Here is a 25,781-nt window from a genome sequence, read left to right on the forward strand (position 1 = left end):
CTTCTGTTATAAATATCATTAGATTTCCCTGAAGGTCACAAAGTTAAAAGAAACACTAGCCGTCACCATCAGTCAAATTCAGATCAAAATTCCTTGTCTGCCACCTACTTTTGTCCTTGTACAATAACAACAAGAACAATACTAATAATACCATTTATGAGCAATTGTGAGTTTGAGCCATATGAACTTGTCATTTTTCTAAGCTAAGACAGTGGTCAAACATGGACGTTTTCATATGGTTCAGCCTAATACATATACTGAGGCACTGTACTAAGGCCATATAGATATCATCTCATTGATTCTTTCAACACAGTTTTAAGGAAAATATAATTATCATCATTTAGAAATAAGAATATATGGTCTTACACAAAATTAAGAAAGTTGCCCAAGGTCACAAATTAGTAAAATGAAGACTTAAACTCTGAGCTATCTTAGGACCTCAATTCTCTCTAGTCACACTATAAAATAGATATTATGTAACTTCCCCTAGTCTTAATTTCCTCTCTTTGGGAGGTGCTTCTCATGGTGACCAAGATGTAGTGGTTGTTACATAATGTGTAGCTGTAACTACTGTGAGTATCATCACCATCATCACCACCGTTATCATCAGGGCCTAAAGTTTCACTTGCTCAAGGCTGTGTACAGAGTGTGCACAGTTAGAGAATGAAGGGATGCAACTGGTGTGTGTGTGTGTGTGGGTGTGTGTGGTTGCTGAGAGGTCTTTTCTCTACTTGCAGCCACTTCTTGCACAAGCCATCATGTTTGAGCTGAACACTTGCACATTTTGCTCCCTTTGCTATTTTCAAAACAAAAGAGAAATTGGAAGAAAATATCATATTGAGAAAAGAGGTGCCTGTGACAAGTTGAATTAATTGAAAACAACCCCCCAAAAATTTGCCCCAGTTAGTAGGAGAGTGGAGATCAAATTAGCCATGGAGAATCTAAGTAGAGGATTTTATTGATTGCCGTAGGCATGACCTAAATTGCAGAGTGTGAGTCATCATGAAAGTACTACTATATCTGCACTAATAATTGAGAGACTACATTTCAAGTTGGAGATGGTGAGTGTGGCCACCTGGAATCTTCCCAACTGAGTCCCACAAACACCTCACTGCCTCAGCCACCTGCCCCATGCATTCGCTTCCCCGGGCACAAACACAGATGATAATTTTACAAACTATAGTTTTAAATGGTTTTTTTTTTTCCTGGATTTGATTTGATGTGCAGCATACATGTAAACTTATACTATGCAGACTGAGTTATTTTAATGAGAAAGAATGAAGTATTTCCATTTCGTTCTGTTTCAGAGGGAGGGAAGAACAAATAATCGTGTTGTTGCTCACAGAAATGACTATAAAACAGGGGTCAGTACACTGTAGCCTATGGGCCAAATATATTTCTATAAATAAAGTTTTATTGGAACACAGCCACGTTCATTTGTTTACATATTATTGATGCCTGCTTTTGCTCTAAAACAGCAGAGTTGAGTGACTGCGATGGAACACATATCGAAGACAGAACTGGTCCTAATTATCTGGCCCTTTACAGAAAAAACTCTGCTGACCTCTTCTGTGCAAAATGGAGTGGTTTAAGTTGACTTTGTACAAGCTCAAGCTGCCTTCGTTTTATGCCTAGTGTTGCAAGTTTGGCAGTGAGGTTTGGGGGTCTCAGGTGTTGATGTGTATATCTTCCAGGAGGCTGAAAATGTCTACATCCAGGAGTATTGTAGCCTTCACCTGCAGCATTTGGCAGTAGATACAAACCACATGTTCAGAGAGAGAGAGATTTAGTCCATGAAAATACAAAATTACAAGGAGATTAGGAGGAAGTTGACCAGAAATAGGCAGGAGCCATCACCTGAAAATGGGGGCGTCCTTGTCCATGGCCACTGATGCATTTGCTTACGTGGACATGGGCATAGGTTGCAGGTTGCTCTTCATTTTCCTTTCTGGGAGACAAAAAGGAAACAGGATTAAAAGGCAGTTCAGATGAGTTAACATCATGGCATAGCCAAAAAAAAAAAAAACAAAAAAACTCAGTGTAATGCAATACTCTTTATAGTCACATGTAGCTGAGTTTTTATTGGCTGTTTGGAGTTGGGCATGTTACTTATCTCCTCAGCGGTTTTCTCATCTCCAATATGGAAATAAAATACACTTTAAATGAGCTATGTATAAAATGTGCCTTGCACCGTGCAGAATATAGTTAGATGCATACAGAAATGTTAGTTACTCTCTCTTTTTATTGTCTCTCCTCTGTCACACACAGAGCTTTATAATTATGGTAAAGGGGTATATAGTCAAAGGAGGGGAAATTCTTGTATGTAAAGGGATTTTGGGGGTCTAGGACCTAATGCTAAGTAGGTTGGATTTTTTTTTTCTCCATGTCTTGAGCTAAAAAGAAATCACAGAAATCTCACCTTTACGTGTTTCCATCTCTCTATATTTGGTAAGAAAATAACATCTCAGTAAAAGGAAATGGTAGACAGAAGCACAGTCTCATCAAAGCTATGACTGGGAAAAATACTGAAACTCCTCTCTAGTCTGGGACTTGGAAACATCTACTGTCTTAATTCCCCCTGCGCCCCCGCCCCCCAAATTAATATCTACCTTGAGCTCGCAGCTCTGCCCACGACAGAGAGCTTCGTGTAGTCATTTCCAGGTAAATTGGTCAAAACTGGGATTATACTCCGATTGCAAGCACAGGTAGATTCAGGGATCTATCTGTCCTCTCCAAAGACAGAGGGAAGTGGGAGGACCTCCTTGTGGGGGTGGGCAGCTTTCCTGCATCTACTGAAACCTACCTCATCCTGCTGCCGGGTCTTTGCTGTTGGCCTCTGCCCTGGGTGCCTCCACTACTGACACTTTCAGACCTGTCATGACCCCCAACACTAGACCACATAGGCCGTCCCGTGTTCCCCTCGTCCCAACATGCCCAGGGACAGTCTTGGCCACGTCTATGCCTCTCTTAGGGATAGAGGGACTGTGGATGTTCTAACTTACTGCCCTGGGCTCTTGGGAAACGCGAGGGCTGAGTGAGGTTCTTGCACATACTGGTGCAGGCCGAGCATAGTGCAATCTTTCTTCTTTCACTGGCACTGAGAAAAGGGGACCTATGTGTGGCTGCTCCTTCCCAAAGGTCTTTATGGGAAGCAGCCCCAGGTCTCCTCAACTCTCAAATCTTCAAAGGTCAAGGGGGTTCTATCATTTCTCACTGACACCAGGAGTTAACCTGAGGGTTCAGGCCCCCACAGTGCCTCTTCCTCAGGGTCTAACTCACTAAGGTATCTGCTCACAGTATAGCTTTGCTCTGCACTGTCCTCTCCCAGACCTCAAAGTATTTTGGCTCCTTGCTCATGCACCTGAGTACATCATCCCTCTCTCGGCCACTGCCATGGCCCTTTATGGGAGGTTTGGCTGCTCGCCTATGGCTCTGTCAGGCTGCAGGTGTGATTGTCTTTATAGCATCTTTGTTCCCCACCCAGCCCCTTATTATTGTAATATGGACCCTTACGTAGAGTTCCAGGTGCTATATAGATGCCACAATGTCACTTCAAAGCTGATTACTTTTTTTTTTTGGTAGTAGCTAAGGTTCTTTAATTTATAGTTGACCACATCCCTGCTCCCTATCTCACAGAAATGATGCCAAGGCCTCCATGAATTATGTCACATGGGATTGCATTAGCTACAGCAACCAACAAATGAAAACAGCAAACACTTAAACAGATAGGTTTTTTTCACACAGCAAGAATTCTGGGATCCAAGGCTTTGAGACCTAGTGGTCTCAAAAAGGCTTCTTTCCTCCAGACCTTAAATCTGCATTCCAACTAGAAAGAAGGAAGACGGATAAGGAGGCTTTCTCTTTTAATTCAAGAATGGAAGATCTTTCCCCCTTACCTTCTAGCTATATCTCAGTGGCCAGAGTTATGTCACAAGCCCACACTTAGTTTCAAGAGATGCTGGGAAAAAGTATATTGGATCCTTTCCATCCAGGGTAGAGGAAGACAAAGGAAAGGGGGATTGTGAATGGATTTTGAATAGCCCATCTACAATGTCTGCCAAAGGTCAGCAGAGCTCCTTAGACAGAGAGCAGTAAAGCTATTTCAAAAGATGTTATTAATCTATGATGTCATAGCATTCCAATTTATTTAGCCTTTCTGAAAGTTCAAAAACTCTTGCTGATTCAGATCATTAATTTAGTGAGGAATTGGGTTGGTGGAATATTAGGGTATCTTCCATGAACAAAGGAATTTCTAAATTAATGACTAGTGGAAACAAGACGGGTGGTAGGAATCATATATTGCCATCTTAGGAAACAAACTTTTAAAGCATTTTCAAAGGAATCTCATGAAAACAATTGATGAATCATATAATTTAATTTTTTTTCTTTTGGGTAAGACTGAATTACCCCCTACTTGCCAAAACATACTGGAAATGTTTTATTGGCTTAATTTTGATTCCTTTATGTATATGAAAGTAATAAAGCTGCATTTCTTTAAATATATTTCCTAACTTAGAGCTTTCATAAATTCACATTGGCTTTTATTTCTAGTCTTAATAAATTAGATTCTACCGCATATTGAATATACCCTGTTAAGCATATTGAAACAGTATAATGTTCACTGAAGGAGGAAGCTTAACATGGGAAAAAAGTAAAGAAATAAAGACAGCATCAGGCAGGTGATTGCATTACCCAAAGGTGAGCAAATTACAGCCCCTGGGCCAGATCTCACCTGCTGTCTATTTTTCATGAACTTAAGTTTTACTGAAACAGTCAACTCATTTCTCTCATGTTGCATACATTGCTTTCATACTGCAATGGCAGAATGAGCAGCTGTGGCATAAACGGAATGACCTGCAAATTTGAAAATTATTTACTATTTGTGCCTTTGCAGAAAAAGTTTGCTGATACCTGCATAACTTTAGTCATGGGGGATTCCGTGAAAGCTGAACACAGTGACTGGATCCCTCTTCTCTTCATGTGGAAATTACGTTAATGTTTAAGTAAAATAACATAATAATAATAGTAAAGTAAAATATGTGAAGTAAAATTTAGCAGTAGTGTGTTCAGGACTCCTGGATATGAGCCATTGGGACTGTCTTAGTCTTGCCACTATAACAGAATATCACAGACTAGGTGGTTTATAAACAACAGAAATTTATTTCTCACAGTCCTGGAGGCTGGGAAGTCCAAGATCAAGGCACCAGCAGATTCAGTGTCAGGTGAGGGCCCATTTTCTGGTTCGAAGATGGCACCTTCTCATTGTCATCTGGGGGAAGGAGCACATGAGCTCCCTTGGGCCTCTTTTGTGAGGACACTAATTTCATTAATGAGGGCTCCACCCTCATGACCTAGTTATTATACCTCCCAAATGCCCCACCTCTTAATATCATCACTCTGGGAATTAGGTTTCAACATACGAATTTTAGGAGGACACAAACATTCAGATCATAGGAGGGGTATTAATTTTCATATCAAAACAATGGGTTCTGTTTCTGTCTTCAGCTTTAGCCTGTCATGAGAGATAGTCTCACCATATTGTATTTCATTCTATCACTGAGTCTGTTGCTGACACAATGACAGGGGCCCTGAGTCTGCCCTTGGCTGGCCCTGTGCCCTGGAGCAAGTTACTGAAGCTCTCAGAAACTTATTTTCCTTATTTCCCAAGTGAAAGGGTGATAATGACTAAGAAAATGGGCTATAGGGTCTCCAAATTTCCTTTCTTCACAAAAGTTCCCTGATTCAGCGATGAGACAGCCTATTTCTGATCTGACACAGATGATTATTTTTATTTACAATCTCAACCTGAATTGTCTTTTCCGTTTGGTGTGTATGTTGGCCAGTGCGTCTGTACAAAGTAGATCTGTTTCATTCATTTGCAACACTTTGTGAACATAAAGCATTTGCACTTCAAGGTCAAAAGCTGAGACCTAGGTCTGCAGATAATGGAAACAGCTGATATGTGAACACCTGCTATATTCCAGGCACTTCTAAGTGCTGTGTGTGTGTGTGTATATATATATAAGCTTATTTAATCTGCACATTAGCCCCAAATTAAGTATTATCATTAGCTCCATTTTATAGGTAACTTGCCCAAGGTCACACAGTCATTTGGGTTTTCCACCTTCAGGGCCCATTCTTTCAACCACTCTTCTTTCTGCCTCTTAGTGGGTCAGGCTTTTAGCACAGTGGCTGTTTTCCATCTTCACATCAATCAAGGGGAAAAACAGGTATGAGAGATGCAGGTTGGCATTCCTAGAAACTATGACACTTGAAAATTAGAACAAGACTTTCATTCACCAGTGATCTACTCTGTACCTTCGAGATCAAGCTTCAAGGCTCCTTTTCTCAGCCTGCTGTTCTCCTAAATCAGATAAAAAAAAAAATAGGATGATAGTGGCAATGCAGGTTGAAAACTGGGTCATTTTTGTGAAATCATCTTTCTTTGCCAATACCATTTTTGAATTCTTTCTGAGAATTAAAAAACAAACAAGCAAACAACCGATGTGGAACAATCTGTGGCAGATGGTTATTTCAGCTCTAGGTGAGTTTTTGTCATTATATTCTGGGAAATGGAAATTATTGCTTTAGATAATCATCTGTTATTTTAGTGAACTGCCAGCTAGGAACTATTGTAGCTACAAGGGTTTAGGATGGGAATTTTTTTTCTTAGAGATTAGTACATAAATTATTTTCATTTGAATTCTGTGGAATTTTTGATGTCCAGCATGAGGGGGTATTTTCACTATAGTTCCTTGCTAGGAGAATAATCTCTGGCATAGAAGAATTGGTATTTCGTGCCATTCTACTGAAAATAAACAAGAAGTCTAACAGTTCAGTTGGGGGTGGGAGAGGTGAGATGAAATTAGGCTTAAAGAACAAGTTAGCCCACTTTTCAAGGTTTAGCTTCCCCTGGAAAATACAGCAATAAACATCTAAGCCATGGTATTCATTACCAACGCAAGTCCCTAATTAATTTATTTTGTGTTAATTAAGTTTATAATTATATAGTAAAACATTTACTTTCTCCCTCAAGAAATTGACTGAATCTTCTGAAGGGGCTTTGTGACTGTAATTTAGGTGCAATTAGCCAGTTAAATTTAGTTAGGGTTTGGTTCATTTAGCTGTTGCCGGAAGATGCTAGCTAGGCGGAAACAGGCGCTGTCTCAGAAGCAAGTCTGGATAGAGAGGATGTGTTCCAGAGGCACTGCTCCCGCCTTTGGACAGCTAGTTCTGGTGTCTAGAACAACTGGAAGCTAAAGCTCTATCAAGATATAGTTTCTTTCTTCTTTACTTCTTCTTCTTTTTTTTTTTTTTTTTCCTTGAGATGGAGTCTCGCCCTGCCACCCAGGCTGGAGTGTAATGGTGTGATCTTGGCTCACTGCAACCTCTACCTCCCGGGTTCAAGTGATTCTCCTGGCCTCAGCCTCAGGAATAGCTGGGATTACAGCCTCCTGCCATCACACCGGCTAATTTTTATATTTTTGTAGAGATGAGGTTTTAGCATGTTGGCCAGGCTGGTCTTGAACTCTTGACCTCAGGCGATCCACCTGCCTTGGCCTCCCAAAGTGCTGGGATTACAGGCGTGGGCTACTGTGCCTGGCCAAGGTGTAGTTTTATAATTACTACCTATGTGTATATTCCTCAACTGAGGAATGTAGAGTCAGTTCCACAATAAACGATAGAGGCAAAATCCTTTTGCAAAACACTTCCTGTGGTCCCAGAATTGGAACTAAAGCCGTGGAACAGTTCTCAGACCCTTTCCACCATGGGTGTGAAATTGCTGGCACTTGCCAGCATTCAGACACAGAGTGGTATCAGCAGCCAGTACCCACCATTTGGCTGGAAGGACATCTTACCTCCTGAGAGGGGTGCAAGAGGGCACGAGCCTGGCCTGTAGGTCTCTCCAGCTGTGGTTCCGGAGCCCTCCTCCAGGAACCTAAAGACTTCTTTCAGTTTGGGCCACCCTTTTCCAGGAGGAAATTGGAATTTCGAGGCCACTCTTTCAGTTTGGGCCACTCTTTTCTAAGGGGAATTGGAATTTTTGAGCAAAGTTCCTTTCCGTGACTTTTTACTTCATAACTCATGACAAAGAATGTATTTCGGCCCATGATTTACGATGCAATTGATGTGATCATTGGCAGTGGCTGCTGAGCTACTGCAGGCAGGGTTGGTGTTCACTGCTCGTGCCTACAAATGGAAAGCTGGAAAGCACTAAGGTACTCACGTTAGTTCTGGTTATCAGAACCTGTTAGGTTTTTTTCATCTCTATTGTAAAGTTGGATAACTGAGGTTCAGAGAGGTCCCTTCACTTGGCTAGCCTGATACAGCTTAGGATGGAAAGGGACAGGATCCTAACAGATGTTTCTGGTTTTAGACTGCTTCTTGCTGTCTAGCCAGCAGCAGATGGGTTTCTTTCAGGCGTCACTGTAGAAATGAATCCTTTAGCACGAAATGCATGGAATGACTGTACTTTTTAAAATTCGAATTCCAGTGGTACCAGTTAGTACAGACAGTCCCTGACTTAGGATGGTTCAACTTAGAATTTTTTAACTTTATGATCGTGCAGCGGTGATAAGCATTCAGTAGAAAGTGGTTCAGTATTCTCCTGTGACACTGAGCAGGGGTGGCAAGCCACATCTCTCAGTCAGCCACAGGATTGGGAGGGTAAACAACTCAGACCCTACAAGGTTTTGTGTTGCTGGGTGATTTTGCCCAGTTGTGGGCAAATATAAGTGTCTGACCAGGTTTAAGGCAGGTCAGGCTATGCCGTGATGTTTGGTAGGCTAGGTGTATTAAATAGATTTTCAATGTACTGTATTTTCAGCTCAAGATGGGTTTATTAGGACATAATCCCATCATCAGTTAAAGAGCTTCTGTTTAGTTCTGGGATCTTGGACAGCTAAATGATGGATGGTAAATGGCCGTAATTGTGATGAATGAAAGGAAAATTAATATATAATCCAGTCATTCCTGCTATACCCATGTAATTACACTGTGTCTTTTCATCTATGTGACATTTTAATTTTTTTTTTTTAAATTTAAAGAAGGAAATGCATTTGTCCGCCACATATTTTTCAAGGCCTCTTGTTCTTCATGGAGATGATGATTCCTTTTTTAAGCTAAGAATTTGCATTGGGTTATGAAGTAAATCGCCTTTTCCTTTTAATCACTTTGACTTAGCAAACAACTTTCTGTAAGTTTTGGAAAACATCTCTTAAAATAATGTCAGATGTTTTGGGTACCTTAAATTTTTATTTTAAAAAATCTAAAATGCATTTTTTTTCCAGTGTCTTGGATCTGGTTGATTTTTAGCATGGTCACCATAATTCCTAACCAAGCTGTTATATTTGGAATGCCTTAGCTGGCCCTCCATACTTTAAAAAGAAAAATAAACTGTGAAATCTGGTGTGTGTATATAGAAATTTATGCCCTTTACAATCCAGGGTTTTCCTCATATATAAATTCTACTTGAACCAAAGAATTATGAAGGGACTTGCTGCGCTCCAACATGAAGGAGTCAAGGAGAAGAGAGAATCCTTCAGAAAGAGGTGTTGCTGTGTAAAACCACTGAGGTTGGCACACGCCCCGCTGCTGTAAGACATTGTTGAGCATTAGGAAAGACAGTGAGGTGGGATGACTTAGCAGCATGGGCTTATTCCAAAATGAGCTCTTTGAGCAAATAAAAATGTCCCTGACAGCAGAGGCTTCTAGAACTGTGGGGTTAATTTAACTCAAGTCAGGGGTTCTGTTGGCTGCCTCAGTCGGAACATATATAAGGCTGTGACCCTGGGATTGGCTTTGTACTTTTCAAGTTTCCTATTGAGAGTCTGCTTTCAGATGGAGTAAGCTCTCTGTTTTAATGGGGCTTTTTGAAATGGGTCACCTGCTAAGCTTAAGGAGCGTGCATAGTGATCTGCCATTGCCAGTATCCTGAGGGTGCCACCAGATGTGGAAAAGCTTTAGGAGCGTGGATTCTGTGCTCATGATGTGAATGAGTGGGTTCTCTTGAAGACTGATGAACAATTCAGGGATCTGCCCTTATAAACCTTGCTACGATAAGACATGATCACTGGGGTTTAAGTTGGATATGCTTCCCAGGATCTGATCTGGGACTTTCAATTTCTCTTACAGAGAAATGTCAATTAATGCCCCAGGTGAACTGACAAAGGGCAGGATGATCACCATTTCAACCTAACCTTCCCCAGATACCAACAGAGTACCAAATGAGCCTGTGCCCACCCTGCTGTGGAGGAGAGGCACATTTTAATTCTCACTGTAGCTGGGTAATGTCTGAGATGAAGGAAGTTCTACTAATGGTTGCTCCTGGGAAAAGGCACTACAGAAAAAGGGGATGTCTGGGTAAAGAACCTTCTTCCTTCCTCATAATCTTCCTCTGTTTTCAAGTTTGGGCACATGCATTTCTTTGGTAAAAAGTTGAGGCCAGAGAAGTGTCTTTGAAGCCTGGAAGCTCCCTGCTCTGTGGCCACCCTCACCCTAGAGGATCACACATCTGCCTGCAGCAGCGTCAGAAGCAGATATGCAGCCCTACCTTGGTCTGGGAGCAGGAGCTTGAGCAGTGAGCTGTTAATGTCCTCGCTTGTGGGGGTGGGCAGTGAGGAGGAGGCGATAAGGCAGCAGCACATGGAGAGAGGGATATCCATCGTGGGTCTGGGGATGACCACTTGAACTAGGTTCCTTGAAAAGCCACAGTTCAGTCCTCTGAATGAGGACTTCAGCAGTTTCACCTTGTGGGCCCTATATCACAGGATGCTGGCCTACCTTCCAGGAAGTCCTTGGCCAGACGGAACCCAGGCCTTGCATTTTATCCCACTCTCAGGCAGAGTTGGGTAATTCATGTTTATTGTAGTCGGTTCGTGGGGATTATTAACCCCACATATGTATGTTTCACATTCCAGAATACTTGCTGCTTAGCTGAGGTTTCATTATCTTTTGCTGTTAGCTGATTTAAATGGAAATGGGATTTATCAGGTACCTGTATTCAAGCGAGGGTAATTTGTTTGACCCTCTTCTAGCTTAATTGGGACTGCGAGTGGATTTGACTTTTGGGACTTGCAGCAATAGGCAGAGACATCGGCCACACATAAGCCCCGCTGACTGTTGCTATCTTAACATGCATCCTAAATGTTAAAGATCTCCAAACACTATTCCTGAAGTATTGCTTGGGATGCCTGATGAAAAAGTGTTGCTTCATGACAAATCCATTAACTTCTTGTTTGGACTCTGTAGGTTTCGGCACTTTGGCTTCATATACTTAAAGAACTGGCTAGAGTATTTTGATGAAAATAAATTTAGGCACAAGCTCTATGGTGGCAGCAGCCAGTGCATACTCTTCTGTGATGACATATATTGCTTATCTGTACGGAGTATTTGAATCACTGATAAGCCCCTCTAGACTTAGAATTGTGGAATGACATCTTTAGGAAGATGTCATTTCACTCCACAGATATCTCCCCTATAGATTTTTCAGTATATGTTTATTGAAGCAATACAGAAAAGCTAGACACACCCCAGGAGAACAATAGATTAATTTGGGTGTCTCCGTGTGGTAGTAGTAAAACCTTTTGAGCATCTGAGTACCTCTCAAACCACAAATTCATCTTTCTTTTTCTCTACTCCACTTGCAGCAATTTTAGGTGATTCTGTGGATAGGGCAATGGTATCAGTCTTTGGATGCATTCCCTATCCTCTGTGAAGTCTCTGAAATGGTAGTTGTTGAGTCCTCGGACACTTGTCATCGGGGCCTGATGATTAGAGCACATCCTCCTTAGAATTGTTGAGTTTTAATTGTGCAATAACTTTAGCTTTCCTTACAAATTCTAGCTTTGCCAAGTGTGCTTTCTATTTTCATTTTCAGCTCATAGCGAAACTTTATTTTGCAACATCAAACCAGAACATTTCCTTTAAAAGCCTTCCTGACCATCTCAGTAATTTTAGTTTTTCACCTCCAGCTAATAAATGGACCACGTTTTTTCCCCCTTTGTCCCACATACACTACTGTCATTTTGATCAAAGTGAGAATTAGAATAAACCAAGTCTAGCACCTTTTCCCCAGGAGCTTAAAATACTCCAGGAAGTACTCACTGGGTGTCCACGTGTCTAACTCTGTAGCCTTCACTGTACTTCTGAGAAAAATGTGATTTTGTACTGGAAGCTTTGGAGTGCCTGGATTCACCCAGTTGCCAATGAGAAGCAGCAGATCCTGCATTGTGTTGCATCCTTCCTTCTCCTTCAATTCAGTTGGGTTGTTGAGTACACTGGAGTTTGCTATGGTTTGAATGTCTGTCCCCTCTGAAACTCATGTTGAAACGTAACCCCCAATGTGGCAGTATAAAGAGTTGAGGCCTTTAGGAAATAATGGGGTTATGAGGCCTCTGCCCTCATGAATGGATGGGTTCATTCATGGATCAGTGGATTAATGGATTGTCACAGGAGTGGGACTGGTGGCTTTATATAAAGAGTAAGAGACAGCTGTACTAGCACACTCAGCCTCCTGGGCATGTCATGCCCTGTACTGCCTCTGAACTCTGCGAAGAGTTCCCACCAGCAAGAAGGCCCTCCCAAGATACAGCCCCTCGACCTTGGACTTGTCAGCCTCCGTAACTCTAAGAAATAAATTCCTTTTCTTTATAAATTACCCAGTTTCAGATATTCTGTTATAAGCAACAGAAAACAGGCTAAGACAAAGAAAACTCAACATTTAGACCTCACTATTGTGAAACCGAAAATGCCTTCAACTCTTGGTATTTGTACGAGGCTGTGTTGAGCATAGAAAATGTATAGACATGCTCCCTCTGTCCTCCTGTGCGATGCAGTCTGAGACGGAGGGAAATCAAAAGAAAATAAATACAAGTTTTAAAAGGTGCAAAAGAAGGTCCATGAGTGGAAGTGAATGCTGCACAAGTTTAGAGGAGGGTGAAGTAGGTACTTGCAGGAGAAGGCTTTTGCAACTGGACCTTGAAGAATAGTCTGAGTGTCTCAAAGGAGAGCTCATTTGGTGGGAGGAGATCTCAGGAGGGATAGCATGTGGACAAAGTACATCCCTGGGAAGCAAAAGGGATGTTTTAGGGACGTTTAAGCAACTTCTGGATTGAGCACAGAGAAGAAAGAAACAGGACCAAGACCAGGACCTAAATTTATATATGGGGAGATTTCTGCTACAGGTACAGATGATACCTTTGTCAAAGAAGGACTGACAATTCCGAGGCTCTGAGTTTAGATTTTAGCTCTCTCATTCATTCTTGGGTGACCTTGGACAATTCACATTCACCATGTGAGTTGAGTGAGTTATCTATAAAAGAGAAAAAGCGACAACAGCAAGGGATAGTTGGTGCAGCAACAAACAGATACGAAGTGCTCCACAAATGCCAAATTAGGACAATTGGTGTTTAAGCCCAGATGCTGAAGCAAAGCACAGCTGTACCTTGCTCACATCTCACTTTGTGATGGAAAGCTTTTTGAACCCACTGTATTCTAGACACCTGACGTTATGAGAACACAGGAATTTATTATTTCATTTTACCCAGTAAACATTTTCAGAAGACTTAAAAGGCATTTGTTTTGCTTTCCAATGAAGGTGAGCTTCTACCCTGGTACCCCATCCACCAGATCATCTCCAATGGCACCATGCCACACAGATGCTCAAGTTGGCAGTTTTCTGCTTGAACTCTCCCAATGACAAATGTGATAAGATTTGCTTTTTTAGATAGCAGCTGCATCTTTCTTCCGTTCCCTTCACTTCCTTTGGGCTCAGCAGTTTTCCTTTTTGCTCCAGATAAATTGCTGTTAATTTAAATGTACTGCAGATCCTTGCCATTTTCTGGCTGATTGCTTCTGAGTAATAGGAGGAAAATGTGTGCATGTTTGAATGTAAATAAATTTAAATGGGTTGTGAGCCAATGATAAAAACGCAGAGCACTTCACTGACCTTCAACTCGCTTCCCTTCCCAGCCTCTCCCTTTGAAAAGGTCAATGAGTAGGTCCTCAATCAGCAAATAGCAGAGGTTGAGTTTCAGGCCACATCCGGTTTCTTCCTTCTCTGTTTTCAACTTTGACTTTACGTCCCATTTCTTAGATAGCACCTGCTTTATCCTTGTTCCTATATAGCTCAGCTAGTGCGTGCAATGGTGGCAAAGTTTCTCTAAAGTTGTTTTTGATAAAGGAGCTGGTCTCACGGTAACTACCATGCACCATCGGAATGCTACAAATGCTTCAGAATGTCACATTGTCAAAATATCTATATTTCAGGCTCATAAGCTAGACAGCTCGTTTGGCTGCTAAACCCACAAGATGTTCAGCCATTTGTTGTGGTCTAAAAACTTTCCCCCTCACTAGGAGAAAATAATCCTCTATTGTTTTATATCATTTTGTGGTCCTTCGAGTTTTTTATAATATGAGAGGGCAAAAGTTACGAGATCCTGGTAGGTAAATTGTGGCCTGGATTGAATTTTGCCATCAATCTCTCTTGAAATCAAATTAATTTTTCAATATGTAGTGGAATATCTTTAGTCTGTACACAGTGTGGCAAGATCAAGGGCATGAAAGAGTAGGGTGACTTGCCTTCTTTGAGGTGAAGGGTGGTGGAAGTGGTAGTTTGAATGCATATTGCTTACAATTGCAACAGACTGGCTTTTCCTCAGAAGAAAAATGCCGTATGTGTTTTTATGGGGGCTTCACTTGTTTTTATGGCATGGGCGCGTGGAGCTGAGATCTACTTCTTGGGGAAGGATGGATCACAAAAGGCAAGCACAAGAAGGTTGCAGAGGGACACTTGACATCCATTGAAATAGGCGCCAGGGCAGTTGCATCCTGAGTGGATGGCAGTGGTCCAGTAGAACCGTCATCTGGCAAAGTTAGCTGTGTTTCCAACTGTAATAATTAGTGAGCCTGGAGGGGCTTGTGGCAGGAAAATAGCAAATAGACACAAAGAAAGAGAAGCCTGGTTAAGTTACTGCTGTAAACATGCTGGGATTAGTAAACTCTTGAAGTTCCTGTGCCATAAACCCATTGGAAATAAGGCTTTATGCCAGCAGTTTAATCGTTGTGTTATTGAGTCAACAAATCTTTTTATTCTGGGGTCATGCTGTCTCTATCACTGAGTTTCTCTTGTTTTTGTTGACAAAGTTGCCATCCTTATATTAATACTCACATTGTTTCAGTGGGAAGGAATTTGAGCTCCACCCTCTTACAAGATAAGAAGTTTGATTTGTTAATTTGGCCTGCTCATTTTACGTGCTATAGTGCACTGGTAAACTAGCTCAGCTTCTGTTTGCCTGGAGGCGAAACTGTTAGAAGGAGACTGGAGACAGATATGAAGGAGAATTAATCAGTGCCACTGAGTGCTTCCTAAATTCTCAGGGCTTTTGTGGGTGACTAAATCCATAAATGATGTTTGGCATCTGTACCGAGTTCTTTTGGAAGGGCAGAAGGGAGAAATGCCGTGGAAATTAAGCTCCGTAGACTCTTTTAGCATTGTTGTAAATGATGACACAGATTGGTGGTGGTAGTTACAGTTCTGGAGGCAGATGACACCGGCGCTTGGCAGACCAGACGCCAGGTGGAGGAAGACGGAGAATCTGCATGGTTGGGCTTGGAGGTGCCATCCAAAGTTGAACTTGAAAATGTCTTGAAGATTTCTATCATGATATGGTCTATTTTGCCACTTATGGATCTCATAAAGATTCATGCAAATTAATCACAGAATTATGTATACTAGAACCTTCACTGATCCACTGGGTTTCCATGGGCGAGTTCAGTGAAAGCTCACTGTCTTCTTCTTGCACTTTGCCCTAGTTGACTGGCTATGGAATTGGAGTTTCTGAATTGGAATCTGAGCTTTATCACACACTAGCTGTTGGACCTTGGGCAAGCTGCCTCCCACTCTGGGCCTTTGTTTCCTCACAGTAAAGAGGTCACAATAGTAGAACCTATCTCATAGGGTTATTGTGAAGATAAAAAAGGATAGTTTGGGCACAATGCTAAGAAGAAAACTGGCACAAAGTAGATTCACTGTCATTTATTGAACAAATTATTTACTTATCTTTCTTTTTCTGTGGAGCAATGAAGTATTTGAGGTCAAGGAACTGTATTTTCTTTATTTTGTAACATTTATCACAGTGTCTGCTGTTTGGTTGGTGCTTAATAAATTAAGTAGGATTACTTAATGTTAGATATTACATATCATATTATTTATATATTATTATATGTAATATATACATATACTATATGTCTTATAGATATAATATATATACACACAATATACTGCATGTTGTATGCTATATATTATATGTTATATAATAAATATTACATCTCCATATGTGTCAGATATTTGCTATAATACTTAAAGTTAAGCAACTAATTAATTATTTTATATTAGGATTCTTAGAAAAGAATAGCCGGGCATGGTGGCTCACGCCTGTAATCCCAGCACTTTGGGAGGCCGAGGCAGGTGGATTGCTTGAGGTCAGGAGTTTGAGACCAGCCTAGGCAACATGGTGAAACCCTGCCTCTACTAAAAATACAAAAATTAGCTGCGTGTGGTGGCTCATGCCTGTAATCCCAGCTCCTTGGGAGGCTGAGGCAAGAGAATTGCTTGAACCTAGTAGGCAGAGGTTGCAGTGAGCCAAGATCTCGCCACTGCACTCCCGCCTGGGCAACAGAGCAATACTCTGGGGGGGGAAAAAAAAAAGAAAAGAATCTAACTATTTGTGTTGTCTAGTATTTCACCAGTTAAAGTTAGCCAGTTCTCTGGGCCAGTTGCTGAGTAACTAATCAGTTCTTTTAGAAACAATTTGCTAAAATTAGCTGGGGAAAGAAAATCAGGATTCGGGTAGTTAGGTATTGTTGAAACTAATTGCCCCCACCCATAAAGACAAATATTAGGTTGGTGCAAAAGTAATCATGGTTTTTGCCATTGAAAGTCATGGCTTTACTTTTGCATGAACCTTTATATAAAAATTATTCAAGGGTCGTTTGTATTGTGCACAGATGTTTCCTCCTTGAAGTGAGCTGCTAACAACTGATACAGTTATGGGTGGAGCTGTATGCAGAAATCTTTTGCATTTCTTTTCCTTGTTTCATGTACCATGTAAAATCAGTTTTAAGTTTAAAACTAAGTTGCTCAATAATGAGATGCACATTTTTCCCCAACTTCTGTTCTGTTATTATATATTGCTCTATGTTTTAAAGCATATTCTGTGTTGTGTCTCATTTTTGATGTTTATTTATTATGTTCATTTGAAAGTTATTGTACTTGTATGTTAATTTTCATTGATTTTTCTTTTGAGCATGACTTATGTTTTATTTTGTGTTTCTTTTAGGTTTTGTTTTGTTTCATAAGATCCCACTGGATGGGTAGCTGAAATAAAGGAAAAGACAGAGAAAGGGGCTGTGGTGCTTGTTGGTTGATGCTGCCCTGTAAGCTGGACTCTTGGGACTGCTGTTGGCTTATCCCGGGAAGTGCTGCTTATCTGGGGTTTTCTGGTAGATGTGGGCAGTGTTTGGAGGATGTACTATATGAAGCCTGCATATATTGTGAGCTGTGATTGGGGAACACCATGCAGAGGCAACTCTCAGGCAGCTAAGCAGCACCTCAAGAAAACATGTTAAATTAATGCTTCTCTTCTTAACAGTAGTTCAAATACAAAACTGAAATGAAATCCCATTGGATTGTACTTCTCTTCTGAAAAGTGTGTTTTTTGACCCTACTGGACATTTATTGACTTAATTGCTTCTGTTTATTAAAATTGACCTGCAAAATTAAAAAAAAATTAAAGTTGGGAACAGGTATAAGTGCACACTAAATAGTCTAATCTACATGTAACACATATTTTAGTACGATTTTCTATAATCAGCACTGAATTCAGAGGGTTTGACTTTTTCGTATGTAACACAGTGACTTAAAAGAGTTAAGGGTGTATATGACATCACTCTGGGGACGTGGTAGTGTTATTAAAAGGTTATTTCCTTCACTGTTAATAAAAGTCCAAATGTTTAGCTTAAGTCTGAGAGTCAAACAGTGTTAAGGATTGCCTTAAAGTTCCTTAGCCAGCAAAACAAAACAAAACAAACATTTAAAACATTTAAAAGGAAGAAGAAGAAGAAGAAAAAAAACAAGAACAAGGAGCAACAGCTGTTTTGTTGGGGCTATAGACTTAGGTTCAGCATAGTCAATTTCAGAATAACTAAGAGTGGAATATATGCATATGGTAAAATTATAACCTTGCCTTTTTTTATTTGCCCTGGGCGATCCACCTGCTTTTTAGAAGTCTGCTGAGTGAGAAGGCCACAGTATCTCATGCTGTTTGCATTACAGAACTGTAGCTTTTCTACTCTGAAAAGGCCCGGGAGCAGAATGGCTGGCCTGCTGTGAGCAGGAGAGGAGATTCTAAGAAGGATAGTCCCCCTACAACATACTGTCATACTGCTGGGTTTTCATGGGTAGGAAAGCTTGTCCTGACCCCAGCAGCAAAGAGGTGGCAGGTCGCTAATGAATATGTGCTTTATAATGTCCTTCTTCATTGCTGAGAGGGCAGCCTTAGAGCTATGGATTTCTGCATCCCCCCAGAGTCTGACCCATGGACACCTGCTTCATTCACTTTAGCATCACAGCGACCTTCATATGCTGTGTTCCGTCTGTGCCAGGCAGTATCCTTGTCCTGAAGAGAGGTTTGGCTATCCCCATCCCACCCCACCCTGCTCCTTTTTTGTCAGGAGGACTTCAGAGCCAGGCCTGCAGCATTTTGTTTGAAAACACAGTCAGCTCTGACTGTTAGACGTGCACACAGACACCATAGCTGGATTGGAAACATTTTTTTTTTTTTTTTGGAAATAGTTGCACAAAGGCTGCAATTTAGCTTTAAGGTTCTATAGATTTTTAACTAGTCCAACACAGTCAGAAACATTGGTTTGAATCCTGTGTAAACCAAGGCATTAATCTTAATAAACCAGGATCCATTTAGGCACCACTTGATATAAAAAGGATATCCATAATGATTTTATACTGTATCCTTTACATTAGCCACTAAATATGCTATTGCTTGATACAGACCTTTCACAGAATCCTATGGATTACAGCATTTCACTTGGCTACTTCATACCCATGCCTTAAAGAGGGGCGGTTTCTCAAAAGCAGAAACATGCTGCCGGTTCTCAAGTTTTCCTTCTAACTCCATTTGAGTGTAAGGCCAGCTGGCCTTCCATGTGGGGAGGTCCGAATATTTTCTAAATTCCCATTTTCTTATTCGTGGCTAAATGACAGTTTCTGTCATTGCTTAGATTTCGATCTCTCCCAAAGGTGTTGATTTACAAAGAGGCCAGCTAATAGCAGAAATCCTGACCCTGAAAGAAAAAGTGAAATTCAAGCTGTGAGCCCGGCAGGAGCTCAGTAAGGCAAAGGTTCTTGACAATCAGCCGTTTGGTACAAAAAAAATTTTTTAAGCTTTTATGTTATACCATGGAGCCATAGAAAGGCTATGGATTGTTTAAGAACTATTTTAAAGTGTCCCAGACCCAAAACGGAAAAAAAAAAAGAAGAAGAAGAATATTTGTACCCAACAGCTAGAAGGATTGCAAGGTAGATTTTTGTTTTAAAATGTAGAGGAGTGGACAGATAAAGCAATTTAATATATCAAAGATCAGTTGACATCTCCTAGGGAACGATGAAAACAGCAGGCTATTAGAAAATTGTTTCATATGATTCTCGTGTTCTTTTCGGTTTTTTAATCCCTGAAGATCACGATCAGTAACATAGCTTCTCTTTTCTGTGCTCTAGACCACCCCTTTTCATCATTTGCTTTCTGTCTCCCCTGTAAGAAATGTGCTTTTTAGAGCTTCCTAATGGCATGTGTTGCATTTTTGCAGCATTAGAAAAGGAGAGGTAGCATTTTTGCTGAAATCCGGCCTGTCACTCTCCAACTAAAGGTTCTGGCACTGCAGTGCCAGGCAGGTCTCCTAAATGAACAGAATGACCTGTATGAGCCGATACCTGCCCTTTCAGAGGGGCTGCTGTCCCCAATCGCAGCCAACTGTGCCCCACAGGAATGGGACCCCAGGCTTCCAAATCTTGTGATTCTTTAGGAGAAACATGAAACCTGGATTTTGTGTGAAGTGTCCCTATTGTTAAAAAGTTGGCTCAGTATTTTTAAAATATTTTGTAAGCCAACAAAAGTCTGTGGGCTACCAGTTTGTTACTTTTGTCTTAAAACATGATCATTGCTCTCTCACTGTATCCTTCTGTCTTTCTTTTGCAAATTCACTTTTCTTTCTTCTTGACCTTGCCATTGGTCAGGGCTTTGTTACCACAAGCTAAGAAATTGAGTTTAACAACCCAATTATCTGCAACATGTCAATTACTTTTGCTCCTCTCCTATAATTCCCACCATGCTGTGACCCTCAGCTGTCTCCCCTTGCTGGGAATTCTGCACCAATGTCTCCCCTCAACCCATTCTCTGGTTGGTCCTACTGCCATGTAGCCAGAGACATCCTAGCAAATCCTTCCACCTGTTGTATCTGATACCAATTTCTTTTCGGCAGCGCTCATGTCTCTTGGCCCAGTCAAGTGCTGCCAGGTTTAGATAGGAAAGTACATGTCCCATTTTCATGGGTGCCCTTAATGTGGTCCAAGTCCTGTATCTTATTATATTTACTCATGGCTCAGTGGGAGCCTCCAGAGACCCTCTCAGGCTGCTGATCTAGACTAAGGAACGCGTCCAGTATCCTCACACGAGACATTGACTCTGTGACGACAAAAGTACCAACAGTCTGAGGCTAAGAAAGGTTCATCTCACAACAGGAAAAACAAATGTCAACACACATTAGAGAGAATTGATTCAGGGCTTTTCTCTCCCAGTCTCCCAGCAGGGACTGATTTCATTTACGACCCATTAGGTTTTCTTTCCAGAAATAGGTAGCAAGGACAAGAACTAAACAATCCCAGTCCCACCCAGCAACACAGAACACAGGAGTTTGCTTTTGGCTTCTCACTTTCCAAGTAATCCTGAATTAGGCCCAGAATAGCTGAGGCTTGGAGCATCTCCTCAGACAGAGCAGAGGTGACACCTGTTCAGCGGTGTGTGGACTAAATAACTCTCAAGGAGCTCAAGACAGAGCACCAGTTTCACGCCAGGTGCTAGAGAGAGCATGATGGAGGGAAGCCCGCTTTCTCGCTCCTCTTCTTTTCTCTTTATTCCTTTAGGGCACCTGACTTTCTCTCTCTCTCTCTCTCTCTCTCTCTCTCTCGTATTCTAAATTGACCCCATGACCAACTGAGAATGTATTTTTGTTTCATTGGTTGTTTCACAGAATTAAAACACACACAACTTTTTATTCCTCCATTGCAAAACGGAATCAGGATACTACAGAGGACCTGTGCTTTCTTCCTTTGCATGATTTACACCTCCACCTGTTTTGGTGCTAGCTGCCTAGAACTTCTCTCTTGGTTTGAGTTTGATTCCTTCACACTACACTAGAAGTTCATTTCATCTTATTTTGTCCAGACTCCAGATATGGAGGGACAACTGGAGTGAGGACAAGCAATTCCATACAATATAGGGTCTCTCAGGGTTGGTGCATCCAGCCATGTGGGCAGGGCCAGTCACATCTAGTCTATGTCCCCAGAGCCTCTGGAGTTGTGCAGCTTAGCTGACTCATCTCCAAGGAAATTAGTACAGAAGTAACCACTCTATTAAGTGTGCTCTGCTATGTTCACATGCCTGTAGTACCTGCAAACCATGCCAGGTTCCTCTAAAGACATAGGAGAAGATTAAGGACTCTCTTGGACAGACCATGAATTGAATTTGCTGCCGGGTGCTGCCAGACTGAATTCGGTTGACAGAACTCCCAGCCCAGGAAAGTTCCATGAAAACAGCTGTTGCAGAAGGAAATTTCCCACTAAAGTCAGTCCATTTTCAAGTTTTGGGCTTCAGAGGCAAAAGAACGTCCCAGCCACCTGATTTTGATGGTGAGGTAACTCTAAGTTTGATTCAGACTACTGTTGCAGTGTAGCTTTGGCATGGTCATGAACAAGCACCCAGAATGTGTTGAACCAACCCCCACCCCTAACTACTGACTATGACTGCAGTGGGTTTTTATGGGAAAAAAAAAATGTGTGAAAAGCAAAAAGAAAGGAACAGAGCTTTTTAAATCACCTTTATTGTAAGGCAGTCCATTTGTGAATTGAGTATAAACATATGCAAAGTAACAAGAGATTCCTAAGACAAATCCTTGAGTTTCACCCACTTCATGTTCAACCATTTGCTGTAATCCAGAGGCAGCCTGTGAATCATTCTCATGCCCTGTGGTTTTTTTTTTCCTATAATGTTCCAGATTTAAAAGCCATTTTTTTCCACGTTTTCTGTAAATAATGGATAATCATTTTTAAAAATTTTATTTTTAGTGCTGTTTTAGCAATGTGGATAGATCATAAATGTACTTGCTGAATTCAATCATTTTTAACAAGCCAATAAAGTTTGATAATTCACTCCATGTGTCTTGCATTCTCTATAGATCTTGTGTACTTCCTCACACCTCCGCAAGTGTGTGCTGTCACCCGAGTACCCTTGGTTGTGTTCAGAACTGAAGACGTTAGAAGAAATAGTGTGAGAAATGTCACTGAGAGTTTCAGGGGAGTCCCAAACCCATTTCAGATTCTGTGATAAATTATCCCCCCAAAAAGGACTTTTAAAATTTCTGTCAGTATGAATTGTCCATTTATTGTTTACTGATTCTTGCATCAGAAATATTTTCATTGGCTAAAAGGCAATCCTTTAAAAAAAAAAAAAAAAGCTTATGGGAATTTTTTTAAAAACCCTAAATTCCATGGCAAAGCCCTTTGGTATTTAAAAAACTTGAAATGACCCAGGTCACAACAAAAGAGTATAGTCGATGCTCTGTTTGTCTATTCCAAATGACTTTGTGGACATATAAACATAATGACTTGGGCTTGAAAGCGAGAGAGAGGGGAACATGTTGGATGTAGAGGGAAGATACCATGAGACCATAACTGTTAGCATGGTGCCCACACTGCATGTCCCTTTTGTCTCTATCCTCAGGTCAGCTGCATGGTTCCTGCCCCATTTTTCCCACTGAAAACAGGAGGTTTGTAGTGAGGTTTGTAGGACCTCAAGCTCTGATTCATTTGAGCCTGCCATCTCCTTGTGTTAACACCCAAGGGATTTTGCTCTGAATCGGACTTAGGGATTGGAAAAACTAATCTAGTGTGACCTCATGCTTTGTCAAGTATACTGCCCCTCTTTTAAAAGCCCAGTGTTGGGCTGGGTGTGGCGGCTCACACCTATAATCCCAGCACTTTCGGAGGCCAAGGCGGGCGGATCATGAGGTCAAGATTTCAAGACCAGCTTGGCCAACATGGGGAAACCCTGTCTCTACTAAAAATACAAAAATTAGTTGCGCATGGTGGCAGGTGCTTGTAATCCCACCTACTTGGGAGACTGAGGCAGGAGAATTATTTGAACCCAGGAGGCGCAGGTTGCAGTGAGCCAAGATTGCGCCATTGCACTCTAGCCTGGGTGACACCACAAGATTCCATCTCAAAAAAAAAAAAAAAAAAAAAAAAAAGCAAAAAAACCCCCCAGTGTTCAGTGTTAGTGACTTGTGCTTTTTCCAAACTCCCTTCTCCATTTATTGAACTGAGAACAGGTTGCATCTAACATCTGAAGGTCATATGATAATTTGGAGTGGCAGGTGTTTGTCGCAGACTGTGCAGGTTTGAATCCCAGCTATGTCCACAAACGATATAATCTTGGGAAAGTTCTTTCACTGCTCCATGCTTCTGTTTCTTCCTTTGCAGAATTAGATGATGGTAATAACAATAGTACAATATTTACCTCACTGGGCTGTTACAAGAGTTAAATGAGATGGCTCAGGTAAAGCCCTTAGCACATTGCCTGGCAAGTGGGACACTTGGTATTGCTAATAGCTAATACTTCAAAAGAGCTCTGGTTGGCGAGTTGTTGGGTGTACCTCAGTAAATGTCCAAGAATTACAAACCCACTTGCATATCTTGGTCATATGCAGATTGTGTGGTTGCAAATAATGGAAACCAAATGAAAGGAAACTTCACTCACTGGGCCATCCTGGGTGTGGCCCAACCTGTGAAGACTACTTTGAAATTGTTTCAGGAGTTATTAGGATCCTGCTCTTGAATTCTTCTCTCTATCAAAGTCAATTCTTACACACTGATTCTGCCTCAAGTTTGATTTTGATAAAGTAAGAGGATCTGATTTATTTGGCCAGTATCCTAACAGTTCCATGAGTTCGAATGATGGTCTGTCGTTTGCAAATTCTTGGAGAAATAGCTCTGAATGTCTTATAGTGAATACAGCTGGCCTCACTAGTTCTCATTTTATTAATTCAGAATTCTTTTTATCATTTCAACAGGGACTGCATTAACTTTAATTTTTGAATTAGCTATTGAAAAATCTTTGGCTAAGAATGTAAGTAACAACTTAGCCAAAAGATTGTTTCAAAGAAAAGATCGTTTCAAGTTCCCTCAAGACTTAGAAACAAGTATTCACAGGCAATGAGTTATGAATAACTAGATTATTCTTTTCCTTCCTGAAGTCGTTTCTGGTAATAGCTCTAGGAGGCCACACATGATTGGCCTAGTTGGAACGACTTCATGTTTGAAGTCACAAACTTCATGTTCTTAAAAATACTTCATAATTTGCACTTTTTTTCTTATCATTAAATCTTTTTAAGTGAGTGGCATTGATGTTTTCCTAGCACTTAATTTAGGACAATTTTACTGTTGTTACCACCTTTCCTAACACATCCTTTAGTGAGCTCTACCACAGGACCTAAGAGGTAATGATAGGTGACAGGCATTGACTTCAAACTTAAGTGCTTCATGATCCTCCCAGCAACCTTATGAGGCCAAAGCTAATATTGCCTATATTTTAAAGATTAGGAAACTGAGGAATGGAACCCATCAGGGACTTGCCTCAGGTTACCTAGTTAACAAGTTAAAACTAGGATTTGAATTCAGGCAGGCCGGCTGTGAAGCTGGTGCTCCCGATGTGAACTGGATTCTTGAACTGGGCTGGGGCTAGAGTGAGGCCAGCCAGGTGTCTAGGGCACAATTTGAAAGATGGTGGCAATGCTAAGGTTCATGCAAGTGCTCAGTGGCCACTCCTACTAGCACTGGGAGTTGTGTTATTGTTGTAGCAAAGTAGAATTGTGAAGTTAACTGAAGTCACTGGAGAGGCACCCTTTGATCCCAGCAAGTCCTCAGGTATTTGTGCCATGAACAAATTTTTTGCAGATCTTGACTTGCAAGTATGTGGCACAGTAGTGAAATTGGCACATGCATTTTAAATTTTACCTTGTGAAAAAGAGAAGTTGCATCAAGTCTCTATTCACTGCTAATTAGTTAATGAAAAAACCAGAGCACGTTTGCTTTGTCCGTTGTAACTGAAGATGGATTTGCTGTTTTTGATTGCCTTCAGCTGAATTTTCTCATCACTCTTGAACTTTAGTACTTCCCATTCTTTTGGAGTAGTCCCTACTCTCCGATGAGTGAACTTGAGGGAGTCCTTGCAAGTGGAAAGGGCCTGGTGGGAAGGGGTGTTGAGGACACATCCTGCCACCTCCATGAACAGAATCCAGACGTCAGAACAAGGTGGTGAAAAATGCCTGCGCTGTTCCTTGCCTTTCAAACACCCAGAGGCAGAGCAGCATTGGAGCAGCTTGGTCACTTCGATGTGCCTGTCCTCAAATGTCCCATCTGGCAGCCAGTAACTGAG

At 41.2% G+C, this 25,781-nt stretch overlaps 1 protein-coding gene across 20 annotated transcripts in view; it reads left to right on the plus strand.

The window, feature by feature from the left end:
• The window catches only part of NTRK2 (neurotrophic receptor tyrosine kinase 2), a 366,376-nt gene that overhangs the window by 125,782 nt on the left and 214,813 nt on the right, over window positions 1-25,781 (plus strand). For 13 of the 20 annotated variants that reach the window (XM_023229539.2, XM_023229540.2, XM_031934037.1 and 10 more), the window contains one exon: window positions 17,340-22,498. The exons of the other annotated variants lie outside the window; for them this stretch is intronic. In XM_023229539.2, the coding sequence (XP_023085307.1) occupies window positions 17,340-17,377 (38 nt within the window). In that variant the 3' untranslated portion in view covers window positions 17,378-22,498. Of the gene's footprint in view, window positions 1-17,339; window positions 22,499-25,781 lie in introns of those variants that run through there. 20 annotated transcript variants of the gene reach the window in all.

The sequence above is a fragment of the Piliocolobus tephrosceles genome, chromosome 14 (assembly GCF_002776525.5).
Source record: "Piliocolobus tephrosceles isolate RC106 chromosome 14, ASM277652v3, whole genome shotgun sequence".
Classification (NCBI taxonomy): Eukaryota; Metazoa; Chordata; class Mammalia; order Primates; family Cercopithecidae; genus Piliocolobus; species Piliocolobus tephrosceles.